Here is a 23,464-nt window from a genome sequence, read left to right as displayed (position 1 = left end):
AGTCTCAAGCTACCAACTGTACAAAATTTCCCTGCAATACTTAAAAATCAATATAATACAAAACATCTCAAAAGTCACTATTGATAAAACAAAACAAACAAACAAAAAAAAAAAAAAAAATTATAAAAAATAGATTTAAAACATGAAAAAAAAATATATTTATTTCACAAGAAGAGAAATAAACACTTCTAAAGATTTAAAGAGAATGACAGATTATTACTTCATGCAAGCAAGCATGAATTTGCATTTTATGCAAACAAGCAACAAGCATCCATATTCAGGCAAACATGATAAAATAATCTACAAAAAAGTACATATACTACCAGAAAAACAAAATAACAATTCTTATTTTTTAAATTTGAAATTAGTTTTTTAAATTTATTTTTAATATACACATTACATTAATTTATAAGAATGCTACTAATCAATAGAAAAATGTATCACAAACTATTATTGACTTTTAACAATAATATGTCATATGCCAAAATGCAATGCAAACTGAATTAAATTTGGGATGACTTTGGAATTTGTAATAGGAGGGAGAAGTTATTATTTAAAACATTTACTTCTATAAAACAGCTGATCATAGCTAAATATAAACCAAGCAAAACATTAAAAAGAAGAACTGAATTTGAAGATAAAAATCAGAAGAAATAAATACAAACTAGATAAAAAATTTCAGAAAAGTTTCCCCCCCCCCAAAATTCAAAACTATAAAGGAAATAAGATCTGTTTTATCACATTTAACATTACTCAGTCTTTGTTTCTCAAACTTTTGCTTGTAAATTTTGATATGGTGGGATTCAGTTATCAGTACCATAAATAAATAAACAGAACAAAAAAATTTTAACTTTCACGTTTCCTCAGACTTCCCCCCCCCTCAAATGAATAATAATTTTTTAAAAAATGCACATATTTACATTAATCAGTAATTCTGTCAAACAATATGAAAATGTATACTTCAAGTACAATTTGCAAATAATGGTAAATATAAATATGCAAGAACCAGTCTAAAGCATTACAAAAATGTAAAGGGATCTATTTCAGTTGTTTAAATAAGTTATTCTTTTCTCACATAACATAAATCCAAACATCCATGGAGAAAGTAAATTCACTGAAATTCAGGTTCTATTAATCTAGAAATAAAATAATACCTGTCTGTTTCCAAATGTTTATTAATGTATGAGCAGCTAAGAGACAATAATTATCGGCAGGCTGATTTTCTGTTGAAAGAAGATCGGAGCCTGTAAAAAGAAGAAATACTACATTATATAAAATATTTTTGGATAGTATCCCTTTATGCACGAAAGATTATTTTATTATGCAAAACCCATTTTACATTTAGCATAACATCATGTTTTAAAAGCATATTTTAAGCACTCAGACAACTAACTCAACTCAGCTAATCAATTCAGATGATAATTAAACTCTGTTAAGTTATAATAGTTATATGATAAATAACAGGATATACAGAAATAAATAACATTTTACTTCAATGACTTAGACCTCATCCATGGAATAAAATTGAGACTTTATTCTATTAACTATATATTATTTTAGCTATAAATATAGCTCTATATAGCTATTGTCCATGCTAAATATTGTTTTCAAGATTTTATGAAAGAAGCATTGATACCCAAATTTTGTTATTTAACCACAGATATGTTTATTTCTGAGGATTTGTAGAGTCAGGTTGAAGGAATTGTTTATCATATACAATGTGAAAGAAATTTAAAATCAATTTTAGCTGCTTTCATTTCAGAAATAATGCTCTGAATGTAACACTTAAATGAGTCAATAATATATTGATCATTAATAGGCATTAGACCTTTCGAGCAGCACCCTTTCATGAAAGCCCCAAAGAGGGAGCTTCCATGAAAAGGTGCTGCTCAAAGGACTAATAATGCCTTGTAAGCCCATTCTCCTATGTGAAAAAGTTTACTTTTATATGAGATTACTTCTTTGCCATATCACCCAGAATACAGAAACTAAAGACAGAAGTAACTTAAGAAGAAGAAAAGAGAACTAACTTAAATCTATACATTTATATTCAGAAATTCTCCAATTACCATTTTGCAATGAAGCATTAAAATAATAATAATAATAATAATAATAAATAAAAACATAAAAAAATAAATTTAAAAAAAAAAGAATTAAGGGGCTAAAAAAAATTATTTTACATCAATAAGATTAAATTCATTTTGGAGCTTTAAAACAAAATTTTCCCTTTATTTATTAGTAGCATACTTGCAATATTTAGTAATATTGCAAATATGTGGGACTAATAATTGGGACTGATAAATGAATGTTACACAGGTGCATATGATATGCAGCAGCAAGGTCAGCTTTGGAAATTCTGAAAATACGGCAAAATACTTGAAATAAATGCAAACATATCTTTCTGTAGTTTTATTACCAGAAGCAGAAATGTTATCAAATAGTACTGATTTCTCATTTGTATTAGAAAAATAAGAAAGGATAAAATTCCTTCTCTCCTCATTTTTGAGGATAAGAGAAAAAATAACTCACTGTATTTAAACAAACACTGAAATTCATTAGGTTGGGCAATAAGCATAAATTAAAGATTATAACTTAAATAGATTTCTGAATGTAAATTTAGACTTTCTGGAATTTAAAACTGGGGCTCTTTTTTAAAATGCCTTATATATTAACGTTATATTCTTAAAAATAATAATAAATAAAAATTAAAAATACCCTTATAATTAAAAATTTGTATGCCATTTAAATTCTACTGAAACCATAAATTAGAAAACAAATACCATATTTTTATAAAACAAATTTGTTCCTATGATCCTTATGGTGTATATACTACAAAGTTAATTTACTTTTTTAGAACACAGCACCCACATAACATGTTAACTTTGTTTCTAATCTAAATGATAAAATTTCATTAACATGAATATTTTAATAACATACCAAACTGCAGTCCATGATGATATCTTTCAATAAGTTCATGAGCATAAGTTAACTGCTGATGCTGATTCCAATCTTCTTGGAAGCCAAAATAATGGCACAATCGTGAATAACAAAGATGGCGATTCATTTGCTTCAGCTTAAGAGAAAAAGAAAATATATATATATATATATTTCATAAACATTTTACAAGACCCAAAATAAGAAAGAAGTAGAATAAGGATATTTTGAACAGTGTTTTCTCTATTTTGTTTTATATTGAAATACATCTAGACAGCAACTGTGAATTCCAAGCTATAAATAAATGTTCAAAATATAAATTAAACTTCATATATATAACCTATTTTAATACATTTATTGCTATGGATGACATATATCATCCACCAGGAATATTTGTTGAGTAACAGAGACAAGATATCTTCTGTATTGTGTTTTTACATATTACAGCACTGTGTGCCAGTGGTTTATTCAATAGCTAGAGCCACAAACCCCAAACCATATAAGGCTGTTTTCAGAAATTCTGCAAAAGGGCATTACCAGCATAAAGTGAGCATCATGGTAAGGATAAATGAAAGACAATAACTTGCTTTAATATGCAGAGATAATTTTTGAGGATAAGCAGATAGTTATAAATAAATAAATTAGGTAGTTAGATAACCTTAGTCATTATGGATTTACATGGCCACTATTAAATTTTATTTATTTTTTAACAATATATATTATAACCCCCCCCATTAAAATCACAATCTAATAAAATTTCACAGTTTAAAATACATGTAATTTATGACATTGATTCTGAAATGATTGCAGGTACTGCTCTACATACAATACCTATAAGTACAGTTAAATAAGCATTTTCACATTCTGTATAAACAAATAAGTTAGCATACAAAAAGTCATGAATAAAATGTATAATTTATAACTGAATATAAAAATGAAGGTTTAACTACATTGATCATTATCTATTCTCTTATTCACTATGCAGATGAAACTAAATAAAATATTTGTGATCATGAAGTATCTAAAAAAAGTGAGAAACTTTTTACAGGAAACATATTAGGATCATTACTCATTAAAAGCTACAAAACATTTATGTTTTGTAGCTTTAATGTACACAAAATATAATGGGCACACTAGGCACGAAACATTTATAATTTGTAGCAACAACACTCAACAAAATATTTATGCGTCTTTTTAATTTGAAGCCTTCCTAGACTTTAGGCTAATCTATATCAATTTCTTTCTTTTTAAGCACCTTTTCTAACAATTATAAATTTGTCTCAATGTGCAAACCAATGTTCTCACTAGTTTCTGTGTGCTGTATCTACTAACTTGTCAACCTCTGTACAATGTACCTATGAGGCTTTACTTGATTTGGTAAAAGTTAAATCGCCCCCCGCCCTCAGACAGACGTGAAGCAAATTATTGCTGTCTGAAAGTAACTAACAAAGTCAGACAAAGGTTTAAATAAGCCTCTTATTTAAAAAAGACTTAGAACATAGAGACATGTTCTTATGTAAAGAAAATCAGTTACAGCTTGTGGTGATGTAATTAAACAAGAAGAATCAAATTCAAACTAAAAATGTGTACTAGTGGTAAAAGACTATACAACTTAATTTTAATTTAAGGTGGCTCAGTAGCTCTACCATCATAACAAATTCAAATGTCAGCAGTGATAATAGAAAGACAAATAATTACAAATTATCAGAGACGGCAGGAACTAATGCAGCAAGCAAGCGGAGGTCAGACACATACTCTGTCTAAGTTATTTGCATTCTGGTGAGGAAATAGAAATGAGAAATTATATTAAAGGCTGAAATTATAAACAACTGGGTAATTTACATAATAATAACTGTAGACATTTTTGAAGAATAATTTTCTTTCTCTTTATGTATTCAGTTTCTTTCTTCAGCATGTTTTCATTTAGAATTTTTGGATTTAAAGATTTCTATTGTTCTAAAAAAAAAAAAAAAAAAAAAAAAAAAAAAACTAAATGCATTTAGAATTTACTGACACTGAGCAACAAAATCTAGAAATGGCAGAACTTTTAGAATTAAATAGACACTAGGCAGCTGAATTTATGATTCAGAGACTGCATTAGGTGTGAAAATGCCTAGCGCCAGCCCTGTGTATAATGCATTAAGACATATTATAGATGAATATTTTAAATTGTCAGTTTTCAATTTCTTTATTAATGAAAAAAAATTCATAATGCTTGCCCATGTGATAAGATTAGAAGCATTTTTAATATTTTCCATGCTTGTGTTTAGTGCAGCAGGGAGAATAAAGGAAAGATAAACATGTTAAGAAAAAGATTCTAGTATCAGAAGTAAAACATCTAAATATTGTTTTCATTGTTCTTCTAGATGTTCTCCAAAATGTAAGAAATTCATTGCAAATTTTCTGTAAAATACATCCATTACATGTTAATACAATAAATACACTTTTCATCTGTCACATTTTTTCTGAAATCTCCTAGAATCATATGTCTATAAATCTTGCCTTCAAATCCTAAACTTTCCAAGCTGGAACGTCTAAAATTATAAAGAACAATTACCCCTACCAATTCTATAACAACAAAAAGCCAGAAATATTAAAGAGATGGAGGGGGGAAGAAAAAAATTAGGGAAAAAAAGTGTTAAATTAGTTTTATAGAGCAAACTGATGCATATTCTGAGACAATTACATACAATTACTCTTACCATGTAAAAATTAAAAAGAAGACATTTTTACTTAATTACATAGCTATTTTGCTTTTGCTAAAAACTGCTTCATAAATTGTTCTTTACAGCATTATACCTTGTTTATTTTTCAGATTCAAAATATTGTATAATAAGTGACCAAAATGGAACTTTATATAATATGACAGCAAAAAATAAAAATGTTTAACTTTAATGTTATTTTTAAAATATAATTTGAATACATTATCATTATTTTAGTGAAATTTATCAATGTTAAAATGGTTTAAAAAAATTGTTGAAAAATTCCCCGATCTTGGAATTAAAAATTTTCTATAGAAACTGATCTTAAAATAACCAAAATGTTGATAAGTCTCCAACTTAGAACCATTTAATAAAAGAATTCACATCCCCAAAAGTTGCGTAAGAATGTTGTGTAAAAACTCTTCATTAGAAAAAACGAAATAATTTCGAAATGCTTATGTTTCACTTCTTGCTCAGAGAATCAAGTATCCCACCAGTTATATTAGAAAGAGGAACAAATTATAACCCATGAATCCATTCAAAAGATGCATATTTGTCAGTCAATCGCCAAAAATATTCCTCCAAAGTGCTAATTCACACTCAAAGCGACAGTCATAAAAACAGAGAGAAATTTTAGATGATTAAAATTAAGGACCTTCTGCTGCTTAATTAATACCATTAAGGATTTTTAAGGACCAAAAATAGATTCCAAAAAACACTAAGGACTGTAAGAACCCTGTAAAAACAAACATTTAAAATTTAAAAAAGTAAGAAATAAACCAGATAATAGAGCATATTGAGTAAAAAGTATGTTATAAATAGTGCATTGTTTAATTGCATAATACGAAAGGAATACAATATAAGAACACTTCATATGTTATGCAAACTGATAAACAAGGCATAAAGCAATGTCTCACATTACTAAAAGCTATTTAAATAAAAGTGTATGAAATATTATTAAATTATTATTAAATTTGGTTCTGTAAAAATATTATCACTGAAGGCCAAATTACATTTTATATAAGCATGACATTCCACAGTTCATACCAGAAAATACTGATTTAAAAGTGTAAAAAAGAAGGAAAATGAAATAACTTACATCTTTTGGAAGTGTAATATCTTCAGTGGAATTTTCAGCTACTAAAGATGCCTTAATCTTGTCTAATAGCTAAGAAAGATATAATAACACTTTCTAAAATAGTAATATAATTTAGAATACTCTTTATTAAAATTTCAACTAAACATACTTAACTTTACTGGCTTATTGGTTGATGGTATAATGCATTTCTATGTGTAAAAAGGCAGGGAGAGGGGATAAAAGGAGAGATATTATAAAAAATAAACTTTAAACATTTAAAATAGTTTTTTCATTTCATACACATTTCAAAGATAATCAGAAATTCCCCAACCTTTTTAGTGAGACAAATTAATTTGTCTCACTAAAAAGAGACAAATTAATTTGTCTCATACCCACTTTTCTAAAAATATATTACTGAGATATTACTGATATTACTGAGATATTACTTACTAAAAATATATATTGAAATATATTACTAATATTTACTGAGACAAATTAATGTCTCATATCCCCTTTTCTAAAAAAAAAAAAAAAAAAAAAAAAAAAAAAATTCTTAAGCATAATTACATCAAAAAGGCATCATGTTTTGCTTTATAATAACTAATTAAATGATCACAACTCCTATTTAATTAAAATGGCTTAACTTTAAAAAATTTACATTTTACATAACTGAAGAGTAAAGAAAATTAATTTTAAAAACTCTGATGTGGACACCATGACTTCCTTGTATGGCCTATTAAGCCATACACATTTTTGCTGCATTTCATTTAAATTTATTTCCATAAATTTCATAACAGATATATTTCTCATTGAACTTATTCAATTCTCAAAGCAAAAACACAGAAAAACATAAAAAACCAAATACAGTTAAAACAGTTTTTAAAAAAATTTATAATTAAAATTAAGAGTTTCTACTTAAAAACGAGCAATTCGGATAGCGGGATAGAAGGCAGATTTTTCAGTGCACAAACCTGAAAGTCTACTTTTGGTCCCACTTGGCAAAAAGACATTGAAGGTGCAGAAACTAATTCACTATTCTACAGAGTTTCAGAAGTAAACAAATGGTGGTTCATCAGGCTTAATTAATCACTTAAACTTTTAAATTGTTGAGAATTCTACAACTACTGCACACAGATTAACAAAAGGCATAAAAACTTAACTGGAACATAAAAACCAATTACTTTTAAAGCAAAAAATGCACAATTTACCAACTTATAAGAATAAAAAAACTAAGCTCTCTGAGCCAGGTAACAGAATGGGAATATAGACATATACTCAAACCTGTTTTTGTGCTGTCTTTTTTCGTGCAATTTTTTTTTTTTTTTTTTTGTGCAGTATATAAAATTTTCAATCAAATTGGATCATAACTGACAAAGTTATCAATAAAAAAATAATAAATATTCAATAAAAAAAGAAGCTTCAATCTTGTATATCTGGCTGCCGAGATATATACAAGCGTCTAGTAAAATAACAGTCGTCGCAAAAATTGATCACCAACTACATGGTAACTGGAAAAAGTGAACTCTAAAGGAGTGCGAAGTAGTATCTTCAAGTGACAAAAGCGATTTTGAAGCAGTTTATCCCAAAAAAGTTCACGTATTGTCAAGACTACAAAGGATAATGCTTATATTTTTTGAAACGTTTCGTATGTGTAAAGTAAGTACATATATAAATAAAATATTTAAAAATGTTCGCATGGGTATTTTCTAAATCAGATTCTAAAAGGTTTAGTGAGATTCCAATTAGCTGCCAAGCCTCATGTCTTGACTTCATTTAGAAAATCAATTCCCAGTTATTTCGTAAGGTTTTGAGTTACTTTCCATGCAAGACTATTTTTAAATGGAAAATAGTAAAAAAAAAAAAAAAACTATTAAAAAAAATTTAAACGCATTAAAAAAAAAACTATTCTTTATAGCTACTCATGAAGATTTGTGTAATTTTTTTTTTATGCTGTCCCTATCCACTGCACAAAAACAGGTTTGAGTGTGTATACGATTGGTACAGCTGATTGCAACAAAAAATTAAAGGTGCACAGCAGCAGTGTTCTATGACTACTTGTTTATGAGTTGTGCGAGATATATACGTTCGTACACAGGTACAGATGTCAAGAAAAAATTTCTTCTGAATCCGTTTTACGATCCTATTTGGGAAAATTTTCATTTATTCTGTCCATACATTCATATGTCACACAAAAACGTCATTCAAATGCTTTTGAGAGCCATTGAAATGGATATTTTTATAAAAATATGATACCCAAAATTTTTTGAGATTACAATACTTCCTTTACATCATACAAGGAAGTAAAAATTAAAATTAAAAACAGCTCCTTCCTCCTACATTATGTTTAAAAATATATGATAAATAAGATTGGTTATAACAACTAAATCATTCCATCACTGTGAGACAGATTTCTGCTTATTAATTAATGCAGTTATTAAATACAGACAGAATAATTTGCTAGATTGCTGAAATATAGCAAAAATTTTGAGACAATTCTAGCAAAAAGAAAGAGAATAACTTGAAGGCATTTCTTCAAATCATATAATACGAATTGTTAAGTGTCTGATAGTGATATATTTATAGCTTTGATGCTAAATCACAAATTTCTCTCTTTACTTCATGAATTATATTTAATTAAACTGTGCACTGTAAAAATTCCACAAATGTCAGTACAGGAACTAATATGCAAAGTATGTCACCAATTTCTTCTTTCATTGGACAGATTTTACTGACATACCACCACACACACACACACAAAAAAAAAAAAAAAAAAAAAAAAAAAAAAGGCAAAGCTAACGTACTGTAACGATTATGTTAATTTTATTAACAGTTAAATTTTGAGTTAAACTTCCTTTCCTATCAATTCTTACTTCAACTTACCACTTCCGGCCAGAAAGTAGTTTTAGAATCAAGTCTGAATGCTAATGAGGAAGAGCAGTATATAACCGCAAAGTTTTACAGTCTTAGTGACAGAGATACCAGATATTCTGTCTGCACGTGTCCGCCTTTTTAGGCTACTCTCTCGTAAGCTATTATTACGCTTGGCCGTACTTTAGGCCCTTGATAGCTTTGCAGTCAATTAGCGTTAAAGGGCCAAATCTGCTAGAATTTTGATAGCTTCAGCTATATCTCCTTTAGTTAAGATTAGGTTAGTTTAATTCTTAGCCTAAGTTCAAGCCCAAGTGTCAGCTTTATTAAACTCCTGAGACAGAGTTCCGTTAAACTTTAATTGGAATAATAATGGGTTATTTCACCCTTCTTACTTATTGTTTTCTGTACACGAACTCAAGCGATTATTCGCTTACTAGTTCTTAAGATTCTTCACTTTCAACTGCACCTTAGAATTACACAGTGGAGAATCCTACACTACATTAAGCTAAAAACTAGAATAAAAAAATTAAGACGTATAGCAAAATCTTTAAAAGAACGGGGAAAAAAACTAACCATTTTTATTTCCTCTTGTTTAAGAGCCATAGTGCTGATAACATGAGACAGGTCTATAAAACAACTAGGTTTTGAGCCAAACTGCTCATAAAAACTTGCTAATATTTCCACCATTGAACCTAAATTCAAAGCAAAAACATAAATTAATTTGAAAGATTAAATTCTTCAAATAAATAAATTTAAACCATTAACTTACACACAGTTGATATACTAATTATAGAAAAAATATTTATTGTAGAATACATATCAAAGGAAACTAACATAAATTCTAACATATGATTTCCCAAATTCATTTATTTATCAATAAATTTATTAATTGTTATCATGTGACACAACATTCTGTACAGTGTAAAACTGGGAGTATAGTAATAATTTATATTTCTTTGTAAATACAAACTAATAGAAATCCCCCCCCCGAAGCGACAAAATCTTTCATCATTAAAAGCGAGGCCTAGTGAATTAGACATTTGCATGTTACCACTTGATTGTGATATGTTTTGGAAAATTATATCAATATACAACCATAGTTCAGTAACTTTGAAAATAGAATTCACAAGGATGAGTTTGCTTAAAATTTTAAGAGTTGCCACATACTTGCTAAGCATTTTGCAAAAATTCAATCTTAACAAATCACATACACACAATATAATGGATAAACCCTTTTTAAAGTGCTTTTGTTTCATTGTATATGTTTATATGGCAAAAACACATACTGAAAGCAAAATCCAATCTGTTGTCGGTTTTTGAGTAAAACAGATGATAAACCAGTTCAAATATAATAACAAACCATTGAAGTTTATGGAGAACATAAATGAATGACTGAATGATACAAAGATAGGCAAGTTCGGATTGGTTTAGTTGATTACTGCAAAGCACACTCGGGCTACATGTCTAAGAGGAGGGATGGCTTTTGGAGGTCTTTCTAAGGACATGTGTAAATATGTTACACATGGGAAAAACCAGAGAAAGAAAAAAAAAAAAAAAAGGGGGGGGGCAGAGCAGCCAGCTTATTTACCTCAAATAGAACCCAAGTTGGAACAACCAACGTTCAAAAATTTTATCGCTTGACTGCTGATGGGACAAAAATAGGTAAGACTTTTTAATGAAAATTAAAAGATGCATATGATGAATGGAGTAGGTGATCATTTTTAGTGACTTTCTATTTCATGCATTGAGGGGAATACTTGACAGAACAGTGCATTGCTATTTGGTGCATTTAGTGGAGGCGAATATTTGACAGAACAGTACAATGTCATGCTCTTTGTATTTTGCAGAAGCTTCAGGTTGACTTCTTTACAAAAATATGGTACAATTTAAAATTGTATATGCATACTGGATACTGAAGTAAATTTACATATAAATGTAAAATGTGCAGTTTAATTAAAAACAGACGTCTTTCTTTGTAAGTTTTTTCTTTTTTTTCTGACAGCCAGTGAAACTTACTAGATACTCAATATGTCGATAGCCTTTTTTTCGCTACAGCTAACTTTATTATGGATTGCAATTCTCCCCCACAAAAATCAGTGCATAATAAAATTTGGACAGATACAGGACAGATGAAAATAGATGCAGGCCCCTTTTTCAAAAATCAAAGAACTGTACAATATTATTTTATACTTTGTCCCATTCAACAATAGTTCTCACATAACAAGCAGAGAAAGAAGTATTTCTTTCTCACAAAAATTTGGGTGCCAATCAAAAAGGATTGTCATTTAAAATACTTAAGTTATTTTTAGATGTATTATCTTACAACTTAAATATGGAATTTTCACAGCATTTTGCATCCCACTGAACTATTTTGCACAACTGCAGTGCAATGGAGAATGGGAGTAGAAGACTCTCATAAACATACGGATCTTAGAACAATCACAAAAATACTGTTTAAAAATGTGCACAAAAACAAACTCTCGTCAGATTTTTGAAATAAAATCTTTATAAAATACAGGACTTTTGAAATAAGCAGTTCTTATTATTTTCCTCTCCCAGCTACATTTATGAAAATGAAGATCAAATATCACATTAAATTTAATTTGACAACTTTTTCAGCATTGCTTTTAACAAAGTCTTTACTGAATATTAATAGCTTATCATGCAAATTTACTTACAATTAATTAATTACTTTAAGTTTAGCACTTTAGAAACATCATTCCCTTTTTTTACAGTAATAACTATTACTATTTATGTGACAAATATTTTTCAATAAATTGTTTATTATAATAATTTACTTTCCAAAAATGTATAAACAGCTACCATCACCCCTACTCACCCCTCCCAAAATTAGAAAATTTAAAGTTTGAATAGCACTGCAAGTATTGCAATACTATGCATGTATGTAGGTACGTATGGGTGTGTATACACATGCCCATACATGCATACATACATTTCTAAATCCAGAAGATAACAGAGGAGTACCAAAACATAGAATCCAGCACATTAAGTCTGAAAAAATTCAATCAATAGGTAATTTCTGCATTAAGCAATTTCTAGCCTTAAAAAAAAAAAAAAAAAAAAAAAAAAAAAAAAAAAAAAGGTGTTACAATTCTCAACCACCTGTTCTATTCATAATATCTGCAACTGCAAATAACTTTCTCTTACCTAAAATAAAGCCACACCCCAAAGATAATTATTTTAACAGCATTAAAGAAATTCAATAAACTGTAACCACAGACTTACAGAGTATGCTAAAAAATGAGTTCTAGAAAGGAATCAAGCCATTTATTTGAATGCACCGACAAAAGTATAGATTTATAAGGATCGTATTTTAAATGCTAAAAATTAAGAATTGTTTTTCACAATTTCTGATTTGTATGAATTTAGTCCTAAAACTTTTAGATGCACAATAAAGAATACAGAATCAGTGCTGAATTTAGACGAGGTTAGTAACAGTAGGTTTAAAATATATATAAGTCAATTATTCCACTAACAAAAAATAAATAAGAACTGAAGTATCCAGAAGAAAGCTTTAAAGCAGCTTAAGGTTATTTTTAATATAACTGCATTCTTTGACCACTACATTGAAATATTCACAAGGTAATAATTTAAAGAAAATTAATAATAAAGCACTTTTACATTATGTAGAAGATTAGAATATATATATAAGTTTATTTATAACTGATACTTGATAATTTGCAAATTTTTAGATATCATCGATATTATCTGTCCCAATTACAAAACTTCATTACCTATTTTATTTGCTAGAGGATCGTTTCGCTTTAAAAGTTCATTTAATAATTCAATTTGAGCTAAGTAAGGACCACGTAGTTTTCTGCCATCTCTGGTTCCATTCTGTTCTTCAACAAGAGCTGCCACAAAATCAATAGCCATTTGAAAATTATAATCCACACATCCTTCTGGAGTATCAATACTGTAATAATAGCAAATATGATTTTGAATGCTTAATATACTATATAACTTAAATATTATCAACATATCTGCCAGAATAATAAAAACTGCAAACTGTAACACTGCAAAAACACATTGAAATGATTCAAAAATTAAAACATAATAAAATGGCAAAGTTATGTATGTTTTTATAATAATGGGGTAGTAAACTCAATATGCATGCTTCCTCCAAAGAGTAGTATTACTGGAGATATTTGTCTGGATATGTCGTAACTTTGGATATACGTAAGTTGCCTCCAAAACTGAAGGCTTTGGCATAGAAATCAGAAACTGCAACACTTTTATCTTAGATAGTTTTAACTTTCTCATTGTAACATGCCCGCATATAAGACCTTCACTAACTTCCCTAATGTCTAAATCAGGATAAGTGTGCTAACATTATAACCTTCCAAAATGCCCGATCTTGTCTGGTAAATCTTTATATATACAGTACAAAGACTGTAATCTGGACGTCCATTATCCGGAATGATCTTTAATCCGGATCTCAAAGCCACAAACTTTTTTTTTTTTTTTTTTGCATGCTTTACGCATGCGCGTTTAGCACAAAAAATGAAGCAACTTAAACAACTTATTGAAAGAAATGTTTAATAAAGTAAACAAATAAATATTAAGCTTTTTCTTTTGTAAATTTTGATACCCTTTAAGATCATAAATGCTCTTTATTTCCTAAATTACGTTTTCATATTTTTAATTGTATAATTTCTGCATGCCATCTTACCAGATTTAAATTGATGATCTATAATCCAGAAAAACCCTTAATCCAGAATCGCCGAAGTCAGGACGAGTCCGGATTACGGACTTTTTACTGTACTTACCTACATGTAAATTAACAAAAAAAAAAAAAAAAAAAGGTTCAAACAAAATTTTAACTTTAATATGCAAAAGCCTCTATTTTTTTTTTATTTGATTATTTCTTCTTTCATTTGAAACACAAATTAAAGAATATGATGGTTATGGTTATTGGAATACAGCAAAGCACATGAAGGCTATCTGCTTAAGGAAAGAGATGCATTAATGGAGAATTTTCTAAAGGAAACAGGCTTGTATTCATATTACACATGAGGAATTCCCCTCCCAAACCATGCACCCAGTTTACTCACTTGTCTTTGAACTATGAGTTTTCATTCTTTATAATAATAAAAGGTAGAACTAAAATTTAACATAGTTTCCAATCTTCAAAAATGAAGAAGTAGAAGATTTGCATTCAGAAACCGAAGTTTGTGCACCATATGGCAGCATGATTTCAGGAGAACTTTATTTATAAATTCACTTTATACCGCATGATTCTGGTTACTGAATTAATTATAATAAGCCAAATTTATAATGCATTATTTAAGACATACTAGATAGTTTAAATACATGCTTTTTGGCTAATTTTCTCACATTTTGCGATTTCCTTAAACTTTTAACCTGATTAGGGGAACAAAGCTTTTATTTGATGAGATGAAATTAAATTAATAATAATAAAAATGAAAATAAAATTAATAATTATTATACATACAACTGCTTGGTTAAAAATAGTCATGTAATTCATATAATACAATATTAAATACAAATAGTAAATGAATAAACATTGGTTAATCTTCACAAAACATTTTACAAATGTCTATTGCACAGTAAAACAGTTCAAATCTAATAAAAATTATTAAGAAAAATGATGTTGAAAATCTTTTAGTGTTATAATTTTCTGTGGAGCATTTTTTAATACTCAAGTATAATTTGACTGCTCAAATGCAACCTTGGCTGGCATTCTGCCAAAACACATAGACTCATCCAAAAGGTCATTATTACTTGCTGCAAAGTGAAAGGTCACATGAAAGTCTTCTCTTCTATGGAGAGAATTTATATGCTCAAGGAAAGGAAGTTCCCCTCCTTCCACCCTATTTTAAGAATAATTTGGTCCAAACCCCGCATGCGTGTTTGTGCTTAAGGTCGCGGATGAGGCGGTCGAACTACAATAACAGTTTTTCCAAAAGCTGCATTCGAAAGAGATGATCTAAACCCTGTCTTTATTTTCCTCGCTTGACTGACTGACTATTCACATTCAGCATTACTGTGATGAATGTTCAAAATTAATGGCATAATATAAGAAAACTTTGAATATTTTCTCTTTTGCAGCTGTTTCGAAACTTCCTGCTTTTTTATACATTTCTCTAGCAAAATTTCAAAACAAACAACTCATGAAATCCTTACTTGGAGTTTATCAATAACACTACCTTGATTCATTTTCAGTATTACATAGCAGCTGTAGTTTCAGTGAGAAAAGGACAAAGCTGTGGTAGCAACCATGAAATAAAAGGCTAGAAATTAAAAACCGAGGGATTCTGTGATCAACCGACACACCAAGAGAAGCTTCTGTGATTTGACACACCCAGAAGGGAAATGTGATGAAAAATTGAAAGTCTCAAGCTAAAACCAAATAATTTTTATCATCTGCAGTAATCCTGTATGGGAGTTGGCAACTATGACCAAATCCCATACAGGATTATTGCAAACAGTAAATGAAAGAAAGGTTAAATTAAACATTGTTTAACTGATGCAAAATACAAAAATTATTTAGAAATGTTAGTATGAAAAACATCACCCCCTCTTGCCAAATTACACAACTGCCAGCAATTTTACCTACTAAAAATGGATATTAACATTTTACCGACTTCTAGTGGTTCAACAGCATATGCATATCCAACCTGCCGCTCAGCCGCAGATTCTCCCTGTTTTTAATAACTGTCAGGACAATCTGATAAATCATCTAAATAAAACTCTCCAGTACCATTTTTTTTCACTCATCATGGACGGTCAACTTTTTAAAAATGGTGTGAAAATGTGGGAGTTTACGAAGCAACGCACTTAACGCAAGTGAGCAATGTTCCTCAATACTACTAATAAAATGCAGATGATACAGCAAATGGCAATTGTTTATCGCCATGGCTACCAATTGATAGGCTACTTTTAGTTAGCCCTGAGAAAAAAGCAATTAATAGGCTATGGTCGGTAGATGTTGGTGAAAAAAGCTGATTAATAGGCTATCGGTCAGTACGCATTGACAAAAAAAGCCGATTAATAGGCTATCGGTCGGTAAGTGTTGGTTAAAAAAAGCCGATTAATAGGCTATCGGTCGGTAGGTGTTGGTGATAAAAAGCCGATTAATAGGCTAACGGTTGGTAGGCGTTGGTGATAAAAAGCCGATCGGCCGGTAAAGTGTTAATCACTCTGCATCTTATTTTCTTTCTTACATTTGCATAACATTCACATTACTTAAAGAAAATTCAAATTCAATATTAAAAAATTACCTGTTTTCATCAGGTTGCCAGTTGCTTTCAATAAGGTTATAAACTGACTTGAAATATTCAACATAGTAAGACCATTGATCAGGGCTGATGAAGGAATAAACAAGTTATATAAATGCACTAAAAATATAACCACTTTTTAAAAAATCCATTTTATTTTGAATTGATTTCAAATAAATAACTTGCTTCTGAAAAGATCGCAATTTTTTAAAAGGTGATACACATATCATGTATCAAGGATAGATGTTAAAAACAGAAATACTTTAAATCCAGATTTACAGTCTAAAACAAAGTACTATAATCAAATCATTTAAATTTTAGAATACTTTTCTTTAAGAGACACATTTTTACATAAACAACAAATAATTCAAAAGTTAATGTTATAATAAAGACTAATTGATAAACTTACTTTCCTAATATAAGTTTCTTAAAAGCTTTATTCGCTTCAGGCCACCTTTGTAATTTTATTAAAAACTCAGCTTTCCTTCTGTGCAAAACATCTTGATATGGTGATAGTTTTTCTGCAAGAAATATGCATCATTTAACACTATACAACAGCTTATCTAGAATTTTGTGTATAAATTTTTAAAGTAAAGACTGGTTCTTGAATTTCTACCATGAATAAAACTGTAAAAGAGATATATGAAATCTTCCAGTTATTTAATTAAAGTAAAAATTTCTTAATGACAGCATTATAAATTCATAATATCCCCCCTTTTAGATTCAAATTCAAATATGTTTAAAAAAGAAGGAAACTATGGAAATGTAGAAAGCTATCGTTAACCTCTACAAACATGAAATAATCTACATTGCTTATGAAAAATTATTTTAGAGTAATACATGCATTGCTTAATAACAGTTCTTGTTATAAAGAAAAAAAAAATGTGATAAAAAGGAAAGAAGATAAGCATGTTGGGTTGGTACTTCAAACATAACTCGCACAGCAACTGATTGAAATGAGAGTCAAAGGTGCTCATTCTGTAGGATTTTAAAGTGGGCCTGTCAGCAGCAGAATGAAGTCGCCAAATTTGCCAGGCCATTGGGGATGATGTTGTTAATGAATGAACCGGTAGGCAATGGTTTCAGAAGTTCAGGTCAGGGGATATGTCTCTTAGCGATACACCATGCAGTGGTCAGCCAAAAGTGCTGGATGATGAGGCGCTGAGAGCAGCCATATAGTGACGGTAGCCAAACATGTGGTGAGCTTGCTGCACACTTCCAGGTATCTGATGAAATGATCAGATTCCGTTTGCACCACATAGGGAAGGCATACAATCTGAGCAGCGTACCCCACTCACTGTCAGATGCAAAGAAGCAACAATAGGCCGCTGCCTGTTTGTCATTGCTTACTCAGCACCACAATGCATCCATATCTGATCGAATAATCACCAGCGATGAAAAGTGGGTCCAGTATGACACACCTAGACATTGGTTGTCACCAATGGACCCTGTGCCTCACACTGCAAGACATTTTCTCCACCCACGCAAAATCATGTTCGGTATCTGGTGGACTAGTCACCAAGTAGTGAACTATGAGCTCTTGCCAGTGCAGCAAACCATTATAGCAGGCCTGTACTCACAGCAGTTGGAACATATGCATCAGGCACTGAAGTACAAAGAGCCAGCATTGGTCAATATTAAGGTTGTACTCCTTCCTCATGACAATGCACGGCTGCATGTGGCTCGAAAGGCCAGAGACACCAGGCAGCAACTGGGCTGGGAGACACTACCCCCTACTTCCACCATACTTCTCAGACCTTGCACCAACAGACTACCAACTTTTCCAGTCCCTGGACAACCCTCTTCATGGGAAATCCTTCAACAACAGGACAGACCTCAAAAAGGTCCTCACATACTTCTTTGCGTCCAAGACTCCCGAGTTTTACCATGATGGCATTGCACAGCTAGCCACTCGTTGACAAAAGGCACTGGATTGCCGATGGTGATTACTCTGAGGATTAGCGGTGATTATTATTTGTTTAATGACTTTTTCTTTCTGACTGTCCAAAATGGCAAGAACATTTTTGGTTACCTTGTATAAGGAAATAATTCTGTTGTTGAAACTTGTTGAAAAGGTATCTACGTTCTATACAGTTAAAAGGTGAATTTAATATAAAAGCTATATAAAAACTGGTCAAGTACATTAGGAACAAAGTAAATGAGACAGCGGAGGTGGTAAATTACAGAATTTAGAAGAACTAGTGTAGTCAATCACTAGTTCAGTAGTCTAGTATGACTAGAAAAACTAGTGTAGGACTATAAAACTATATTTAATAACAGTTGTAACATCCCATTTATTCTAATAGTCTATGTCATGGCAGCTGTAGAATGAAGTTACGCAATAATAATACTGACTCACAGGTATAGTTCCCAATGATAATAATGTAAAAAACTTGTGGGCTTGCAAAATTAAAGATGGTTAAAATTAAAACTATATTCTGCATGAAAACTTGCCAATGATACTGACGAAGAATAATATTTAAAATTTTGGCTCTACTCTTATATATGCTGTAAGATCACCAAATGTGGCGATATGTGATCTGCACTGGTTTTTGGCATGATTCTGTGCTGTGGGATGGTTTGGGGGACGCTGCTGTTTGTATGGCAGCCCTTCTGACGTTGACACTTAATTCTTTTGCTGCAGTGTCGTGCGTGTTTTGAAATGGCCTATGTTGCAATGATAGACGTGGTGGGAAGGTTTCAGTCACGTATTTTAGATTGTGTGGAAAGTAAATTTAGTATTAAAAGGTACGATGTTGGAGTTGTTAATGAGTCTTTTGTTCTCGGGTGTGTTCATGAGGATCAAAGTGTATTTTAAAATGGTACTTTTAAAACGGAGTGCGAAATGCGGAGCTGCTATGAGAACTTGGACGAAGAAGGGTGTTTCTGATAGTTCTTGTGTGGATTTGTAGTCAAATGCTTGTTCGTAAAGTATGCGGCTGTCAGCGGAGTTTAAGTTTTGAATCGTAGTTTTCGTGTAGTAAGTTAACTTTGGAGAAAGTTTTTATCGTTACTTTTGAAATTTTGAATTGCAGAAAGACATGTGATATAGCAAAACGGAGGAACTTTTGTTCACAGACATTGTGACTGGTGAAATTTTATTCAGGAATGCATTATGGTAAGTGCATTTTATTTAATTGTTTTTATTTTGTAGAATGTTATGTTCATTGTTTTTTTTACCATGAATTTCTGTTCTTATTGTTGTTTTTGAATTGTTTGTAATTTTAGTTTATTTTGTTGATTTGTGCGCAATACCTAGATTGTGCAATTCGTAGATTTTTTTAAAAGTTGAAACAGGATGCTGTGTACATGGTATTCTCTGAAATTTATTGTTGTTATGTTAATTTATTAAAGCAAGGTGTGCGTAGTTCGTAGATTCGTTTGTTGCCTAGATTGTGCAATTCGTAGAATGTTTTTTAAAGTTAAAATGTATTGCTGTGTACATGGATTCTTGTCAAATATTTTCGGTTAGAAACTTTACGGCTTTGCTATTTAAATTTTTGGGGGGGGGAGGGGGGTTCGGATTTTTAGTTTAAATTGTGTGTTCAAAATGTGGTTTTTGGAGGTGCAAAAACCGCATTTTTGGGGACATTTTAGGTTTAAAGTTCAAAATGTAGACAAAAAATTTAGATAGTAATATGGCAGCATGGAGTTTCTTGCCCAGAATGTTTGGTGAGAAATTTGTCACCGCATTTGGCGACTTGAGGGCGCATATAAGAGTAGTTCCAATTTTTTTTTTATAAAAGATGTTTGTGGGAATTTTTAACCTTTTTATATTATATTAATTATAAATCATTCGTTGTGACTGATAAGATAAAAATGCAGTTATGAAAACCAAAATTTAAACATCATTTCAAAAAGCTTTTTAACAAGCAATGATAAATAATATTTTTAAATGCATAAGATTATTATTCATAAAATATAATAAAAATATATAATTTTACATGTGATGCACAAATCTGGTGGCTCTAGAAACGAGAATAATGTAAAGATAATTTTAGCCTAGTTTAATAGCGTCCATTATACATTATTTGCTTCAAACTGATCAGAGTCCTGAATAAATAAACTCCCACATATACTTAGGGCTTTATCTAGGGCCAGCACTAGATACTGCCTGGTGCAGTCTCTACGGGTCCTAAATTCTGCTACAAAGCGCCTTCCTAAGTTTTAAATTTTCACCGAGCCTAAACTTTGGATCCCAGTGCTTTCCCTAAATCATAAAAAACTTCTCATCCCTTAATTTTGCTGCTTGGTGCTTCCCGAATTCCAAAAATTTCGTCTTCCCTAAATTCTGCCGTCCGGTGCCGACCTATTCTGCCGCTGCTTCTGGGTGTATGGTGAATAACATATCAGTTATTCTTAATTAAAATGGCACTAAATGTAATCTTCTGGCCTGTGAGGTTCATTAACAAAATCTATTTTTAGCATATGAAAAGAAATTTTTGTTGAAATTTTCTCGTCAACATTTCTTAGAGCATTTAAAAATAATCATCACCAAGCGTAATGTTAGCATAAAAGGTTACCATACTCTTGTTATTCAATTCCTAATATTAAAGAAAAAAAAGTTTAGACATTGCTGCAGGAGTTATTACTGAAGCTGTCATGTATTGATAAACATGTGGTGATGAAAGCAAAATACAATAAATAATGACTTGCCAGGTCGGTGTCAGGAATAAAAAATAGCTGAATGTTTCGGTTTGAGATTTATGCCAAGCAGACACTCTACGGAGCCAAATTATTAATCTCACAAATTTATACTTACATGATTGTTTTAACGAGGTATTTTATTTAGTGCATAAGTGAAATTAAGAATCGAAATTTTTAAGTGAAAATCTCCACATGTTTTATTATGGAAGGAAAAATCAAATGCGCATGAATAAAGCATACAAAACAAAATATATATATATATTTGTGGCTTTGAGGTCCGGATTTTTTATTATCCCGTATAATGGACGTCTGGATTTTGGACTTTGTACTGTACATGAAATACAAATCTATATACATACATAACTGTATTAAACTAAGTTTAAAATTCATTTTATTTGCATATGATTGATTCAACTGATACTGATACTGTTATACACAATGGATAGTCAGTGAGAAATTGTTACAGCTGGATTTTAAATTCTGTTACACAAGCATCAATGCATCTAACCCCTTTTAAGTTGGGAAGCCTGAGGATGTGGAAATGCAAGAAATTCAGGGAAAACAAATAACAATGCTTTTATTACGTTACCTCGAAGCGGACCATCTAAGACTTCAATAGCTTCTTCATATTTCTCTTGTTGCTCAAGAATCATCAAATACAACTGTACTTCTAAAAATTTTAAAGTTTTGATGTTAAATGCAACATGAACATTGGTTTTAAAATAATACTGGCTAACAAAGATTTTGCTATAGAAAATGTAATGTTTGTCTTCCTGCACTTTTAAGCACATTTCAAATATTCATTCGGATTTTGGCCATCAATCACATTTTTTGAATGATACCACTTCATAGCATGTAAATACTTCCAAGAATATGTAATTAAGCCAAAGTTTAACCCTCTGAGTTGCACGGCTGTTTGAAGCTGCTTAGACCTGAATTTAAACAGCATTCACAAGTTAAATGCATATAATTACTTATTTTAGTCTCTCTTTTCATAAACTTCTATTCATTAAGATGATATTTACATCATTAAAGAAAGCAAAATATTTTACATTTTAAGCTAATATAAACCAAGTGGCAAAAAAATTTCATAACTGGATAAAGGTAGTCATGCCCTTCAGAGGGTTATATTATATAAAAAAAAATTATTTCTATTTGTGAATTCGTTTAGTTTCTATACCACAGTTCCAATTTCTAGTTTTCTTCTACTGCAACAAAGCAGCAGTTCTTAATAAAAGAAACTCCATTTGAACAATCAGCTCAGACAGTCAATTACAGAATTCCCCCTCCCCAAATTATGGAAGGTGTAGTTTTAAAAAAAATTCTTAAAATAATATATATGAGTACTTAAAAACAACTGTTGTTATTCTTTGACTATCATATATCTTTTCCCTCAGTAATACATTGGTTATATTAAAAGGTACATATAAAGACATTTCAACAAAAAATAATGGTAATTTCATTTAAAATTTAATAAAAATATATCAAAATGTATTTGTTTAATTTGCATGATATATATACCATTTGGTTTCTGATAAATTCACAGGACTACCACATATTTTCCAAAATCTAGCCTATTTAATTTTCCACATATAAGATATAAAAAAATTAACAGACATTAATCTAATTATACTGCACAAACAATAGTGTTGCGTGCGTAGGGGTTCGTAATGGATTGAATGCACAAGTTAATAAAATTTATTCTTATTCCAAGAAATAAAGCAAAATGCTGAAATTTCCTCAGAGATTCATACAATATCACAATATCTCACAGTAGTTATATTTTAAACTACTAAAACGTTAAACAGAACACAATTCATAGCAGAGAAAGCTAATCCGATCTCACCGCGAATTTGCTACAATCAACAAGAACTAAGTAAACGACTGAATTGTGATGTTTTCCTCCTGCTTTTATAAGCTTTTTAATCATGCACAAGAACATTCTGGTATTCTCGAAAGCAAAAGATTAA

The 23,464-nt window shown here is 30.3% G+C and overlaps 1 protein-coding gene across 1 annotated transcript in view; it reads right to left on the bottom strand.

Annotated features, from left to right (window-relative positions):
* psidin (phagocyte signaling impaired) overlaps nucleotides 1–23,464 on the bottom strand; it is a 104,004-nt gene that overhangs the window by 56,308 nt on the left and 24,232 nt on the right. The window contains exons 6-13 of the mRNA XM_035350986.2: nucleotides 22,084–22,164; nucleotides 17,257–17,368; nucleotides 16,851–16,934; nucleotides 13,341–13,522; nucleotides 10,159–10,277; nucleotides 6,736–6,804; nucleotides 2,938–3,073; nucleotides 1,155–1,244 (exon numbers count right to left, since the gene is read on the bottom strand). Of these exons, the coding sequence (XP_035206877.1) occupies nucleotides 1,155–1,244; nucleotides 2,938–3,073; nucleotides 6,736–6,804; nucleotides 10,159–10,277; nucleotides 13,341–13,522; nucleotides 16,851–16,934; nucleotides 17,257–17,368; nucleotides 22,084–22,164 (873 nt within the window). The remainder of the gene's footprint in view (nucleotides 1–1,154; nucleotides 1,245–2,937; nucleotides 3,074–6,735; nucleotides 6,805–10,158; nucleotides 10,278–13,340; nucleotides 13,523–16,850; nucleotides 16,935–17,256; nucleotides 17,369–22,083; nucleotides 22,165–23,464) is intronic.

This window comes from Stegodyphus dumicola, chromosome 4 (genome assembly GCF_044657685.1).
Source record: "Stegodyphus dumicola isolate Sdum_Otavi_A_Nest chromosome 4, ASM4465768v1".
NCBI lineage: Eukaryota > Metazoa > Arthropoda > Arachnida > Araneae > Eresidae > Stegodyphus > Stegodyphus dumicola.
The sequence above is the reverse complement of the archived record's forward strand: the minus strand, read 5'-3'. Positions and strand labels throughout refer to the sequence as shown.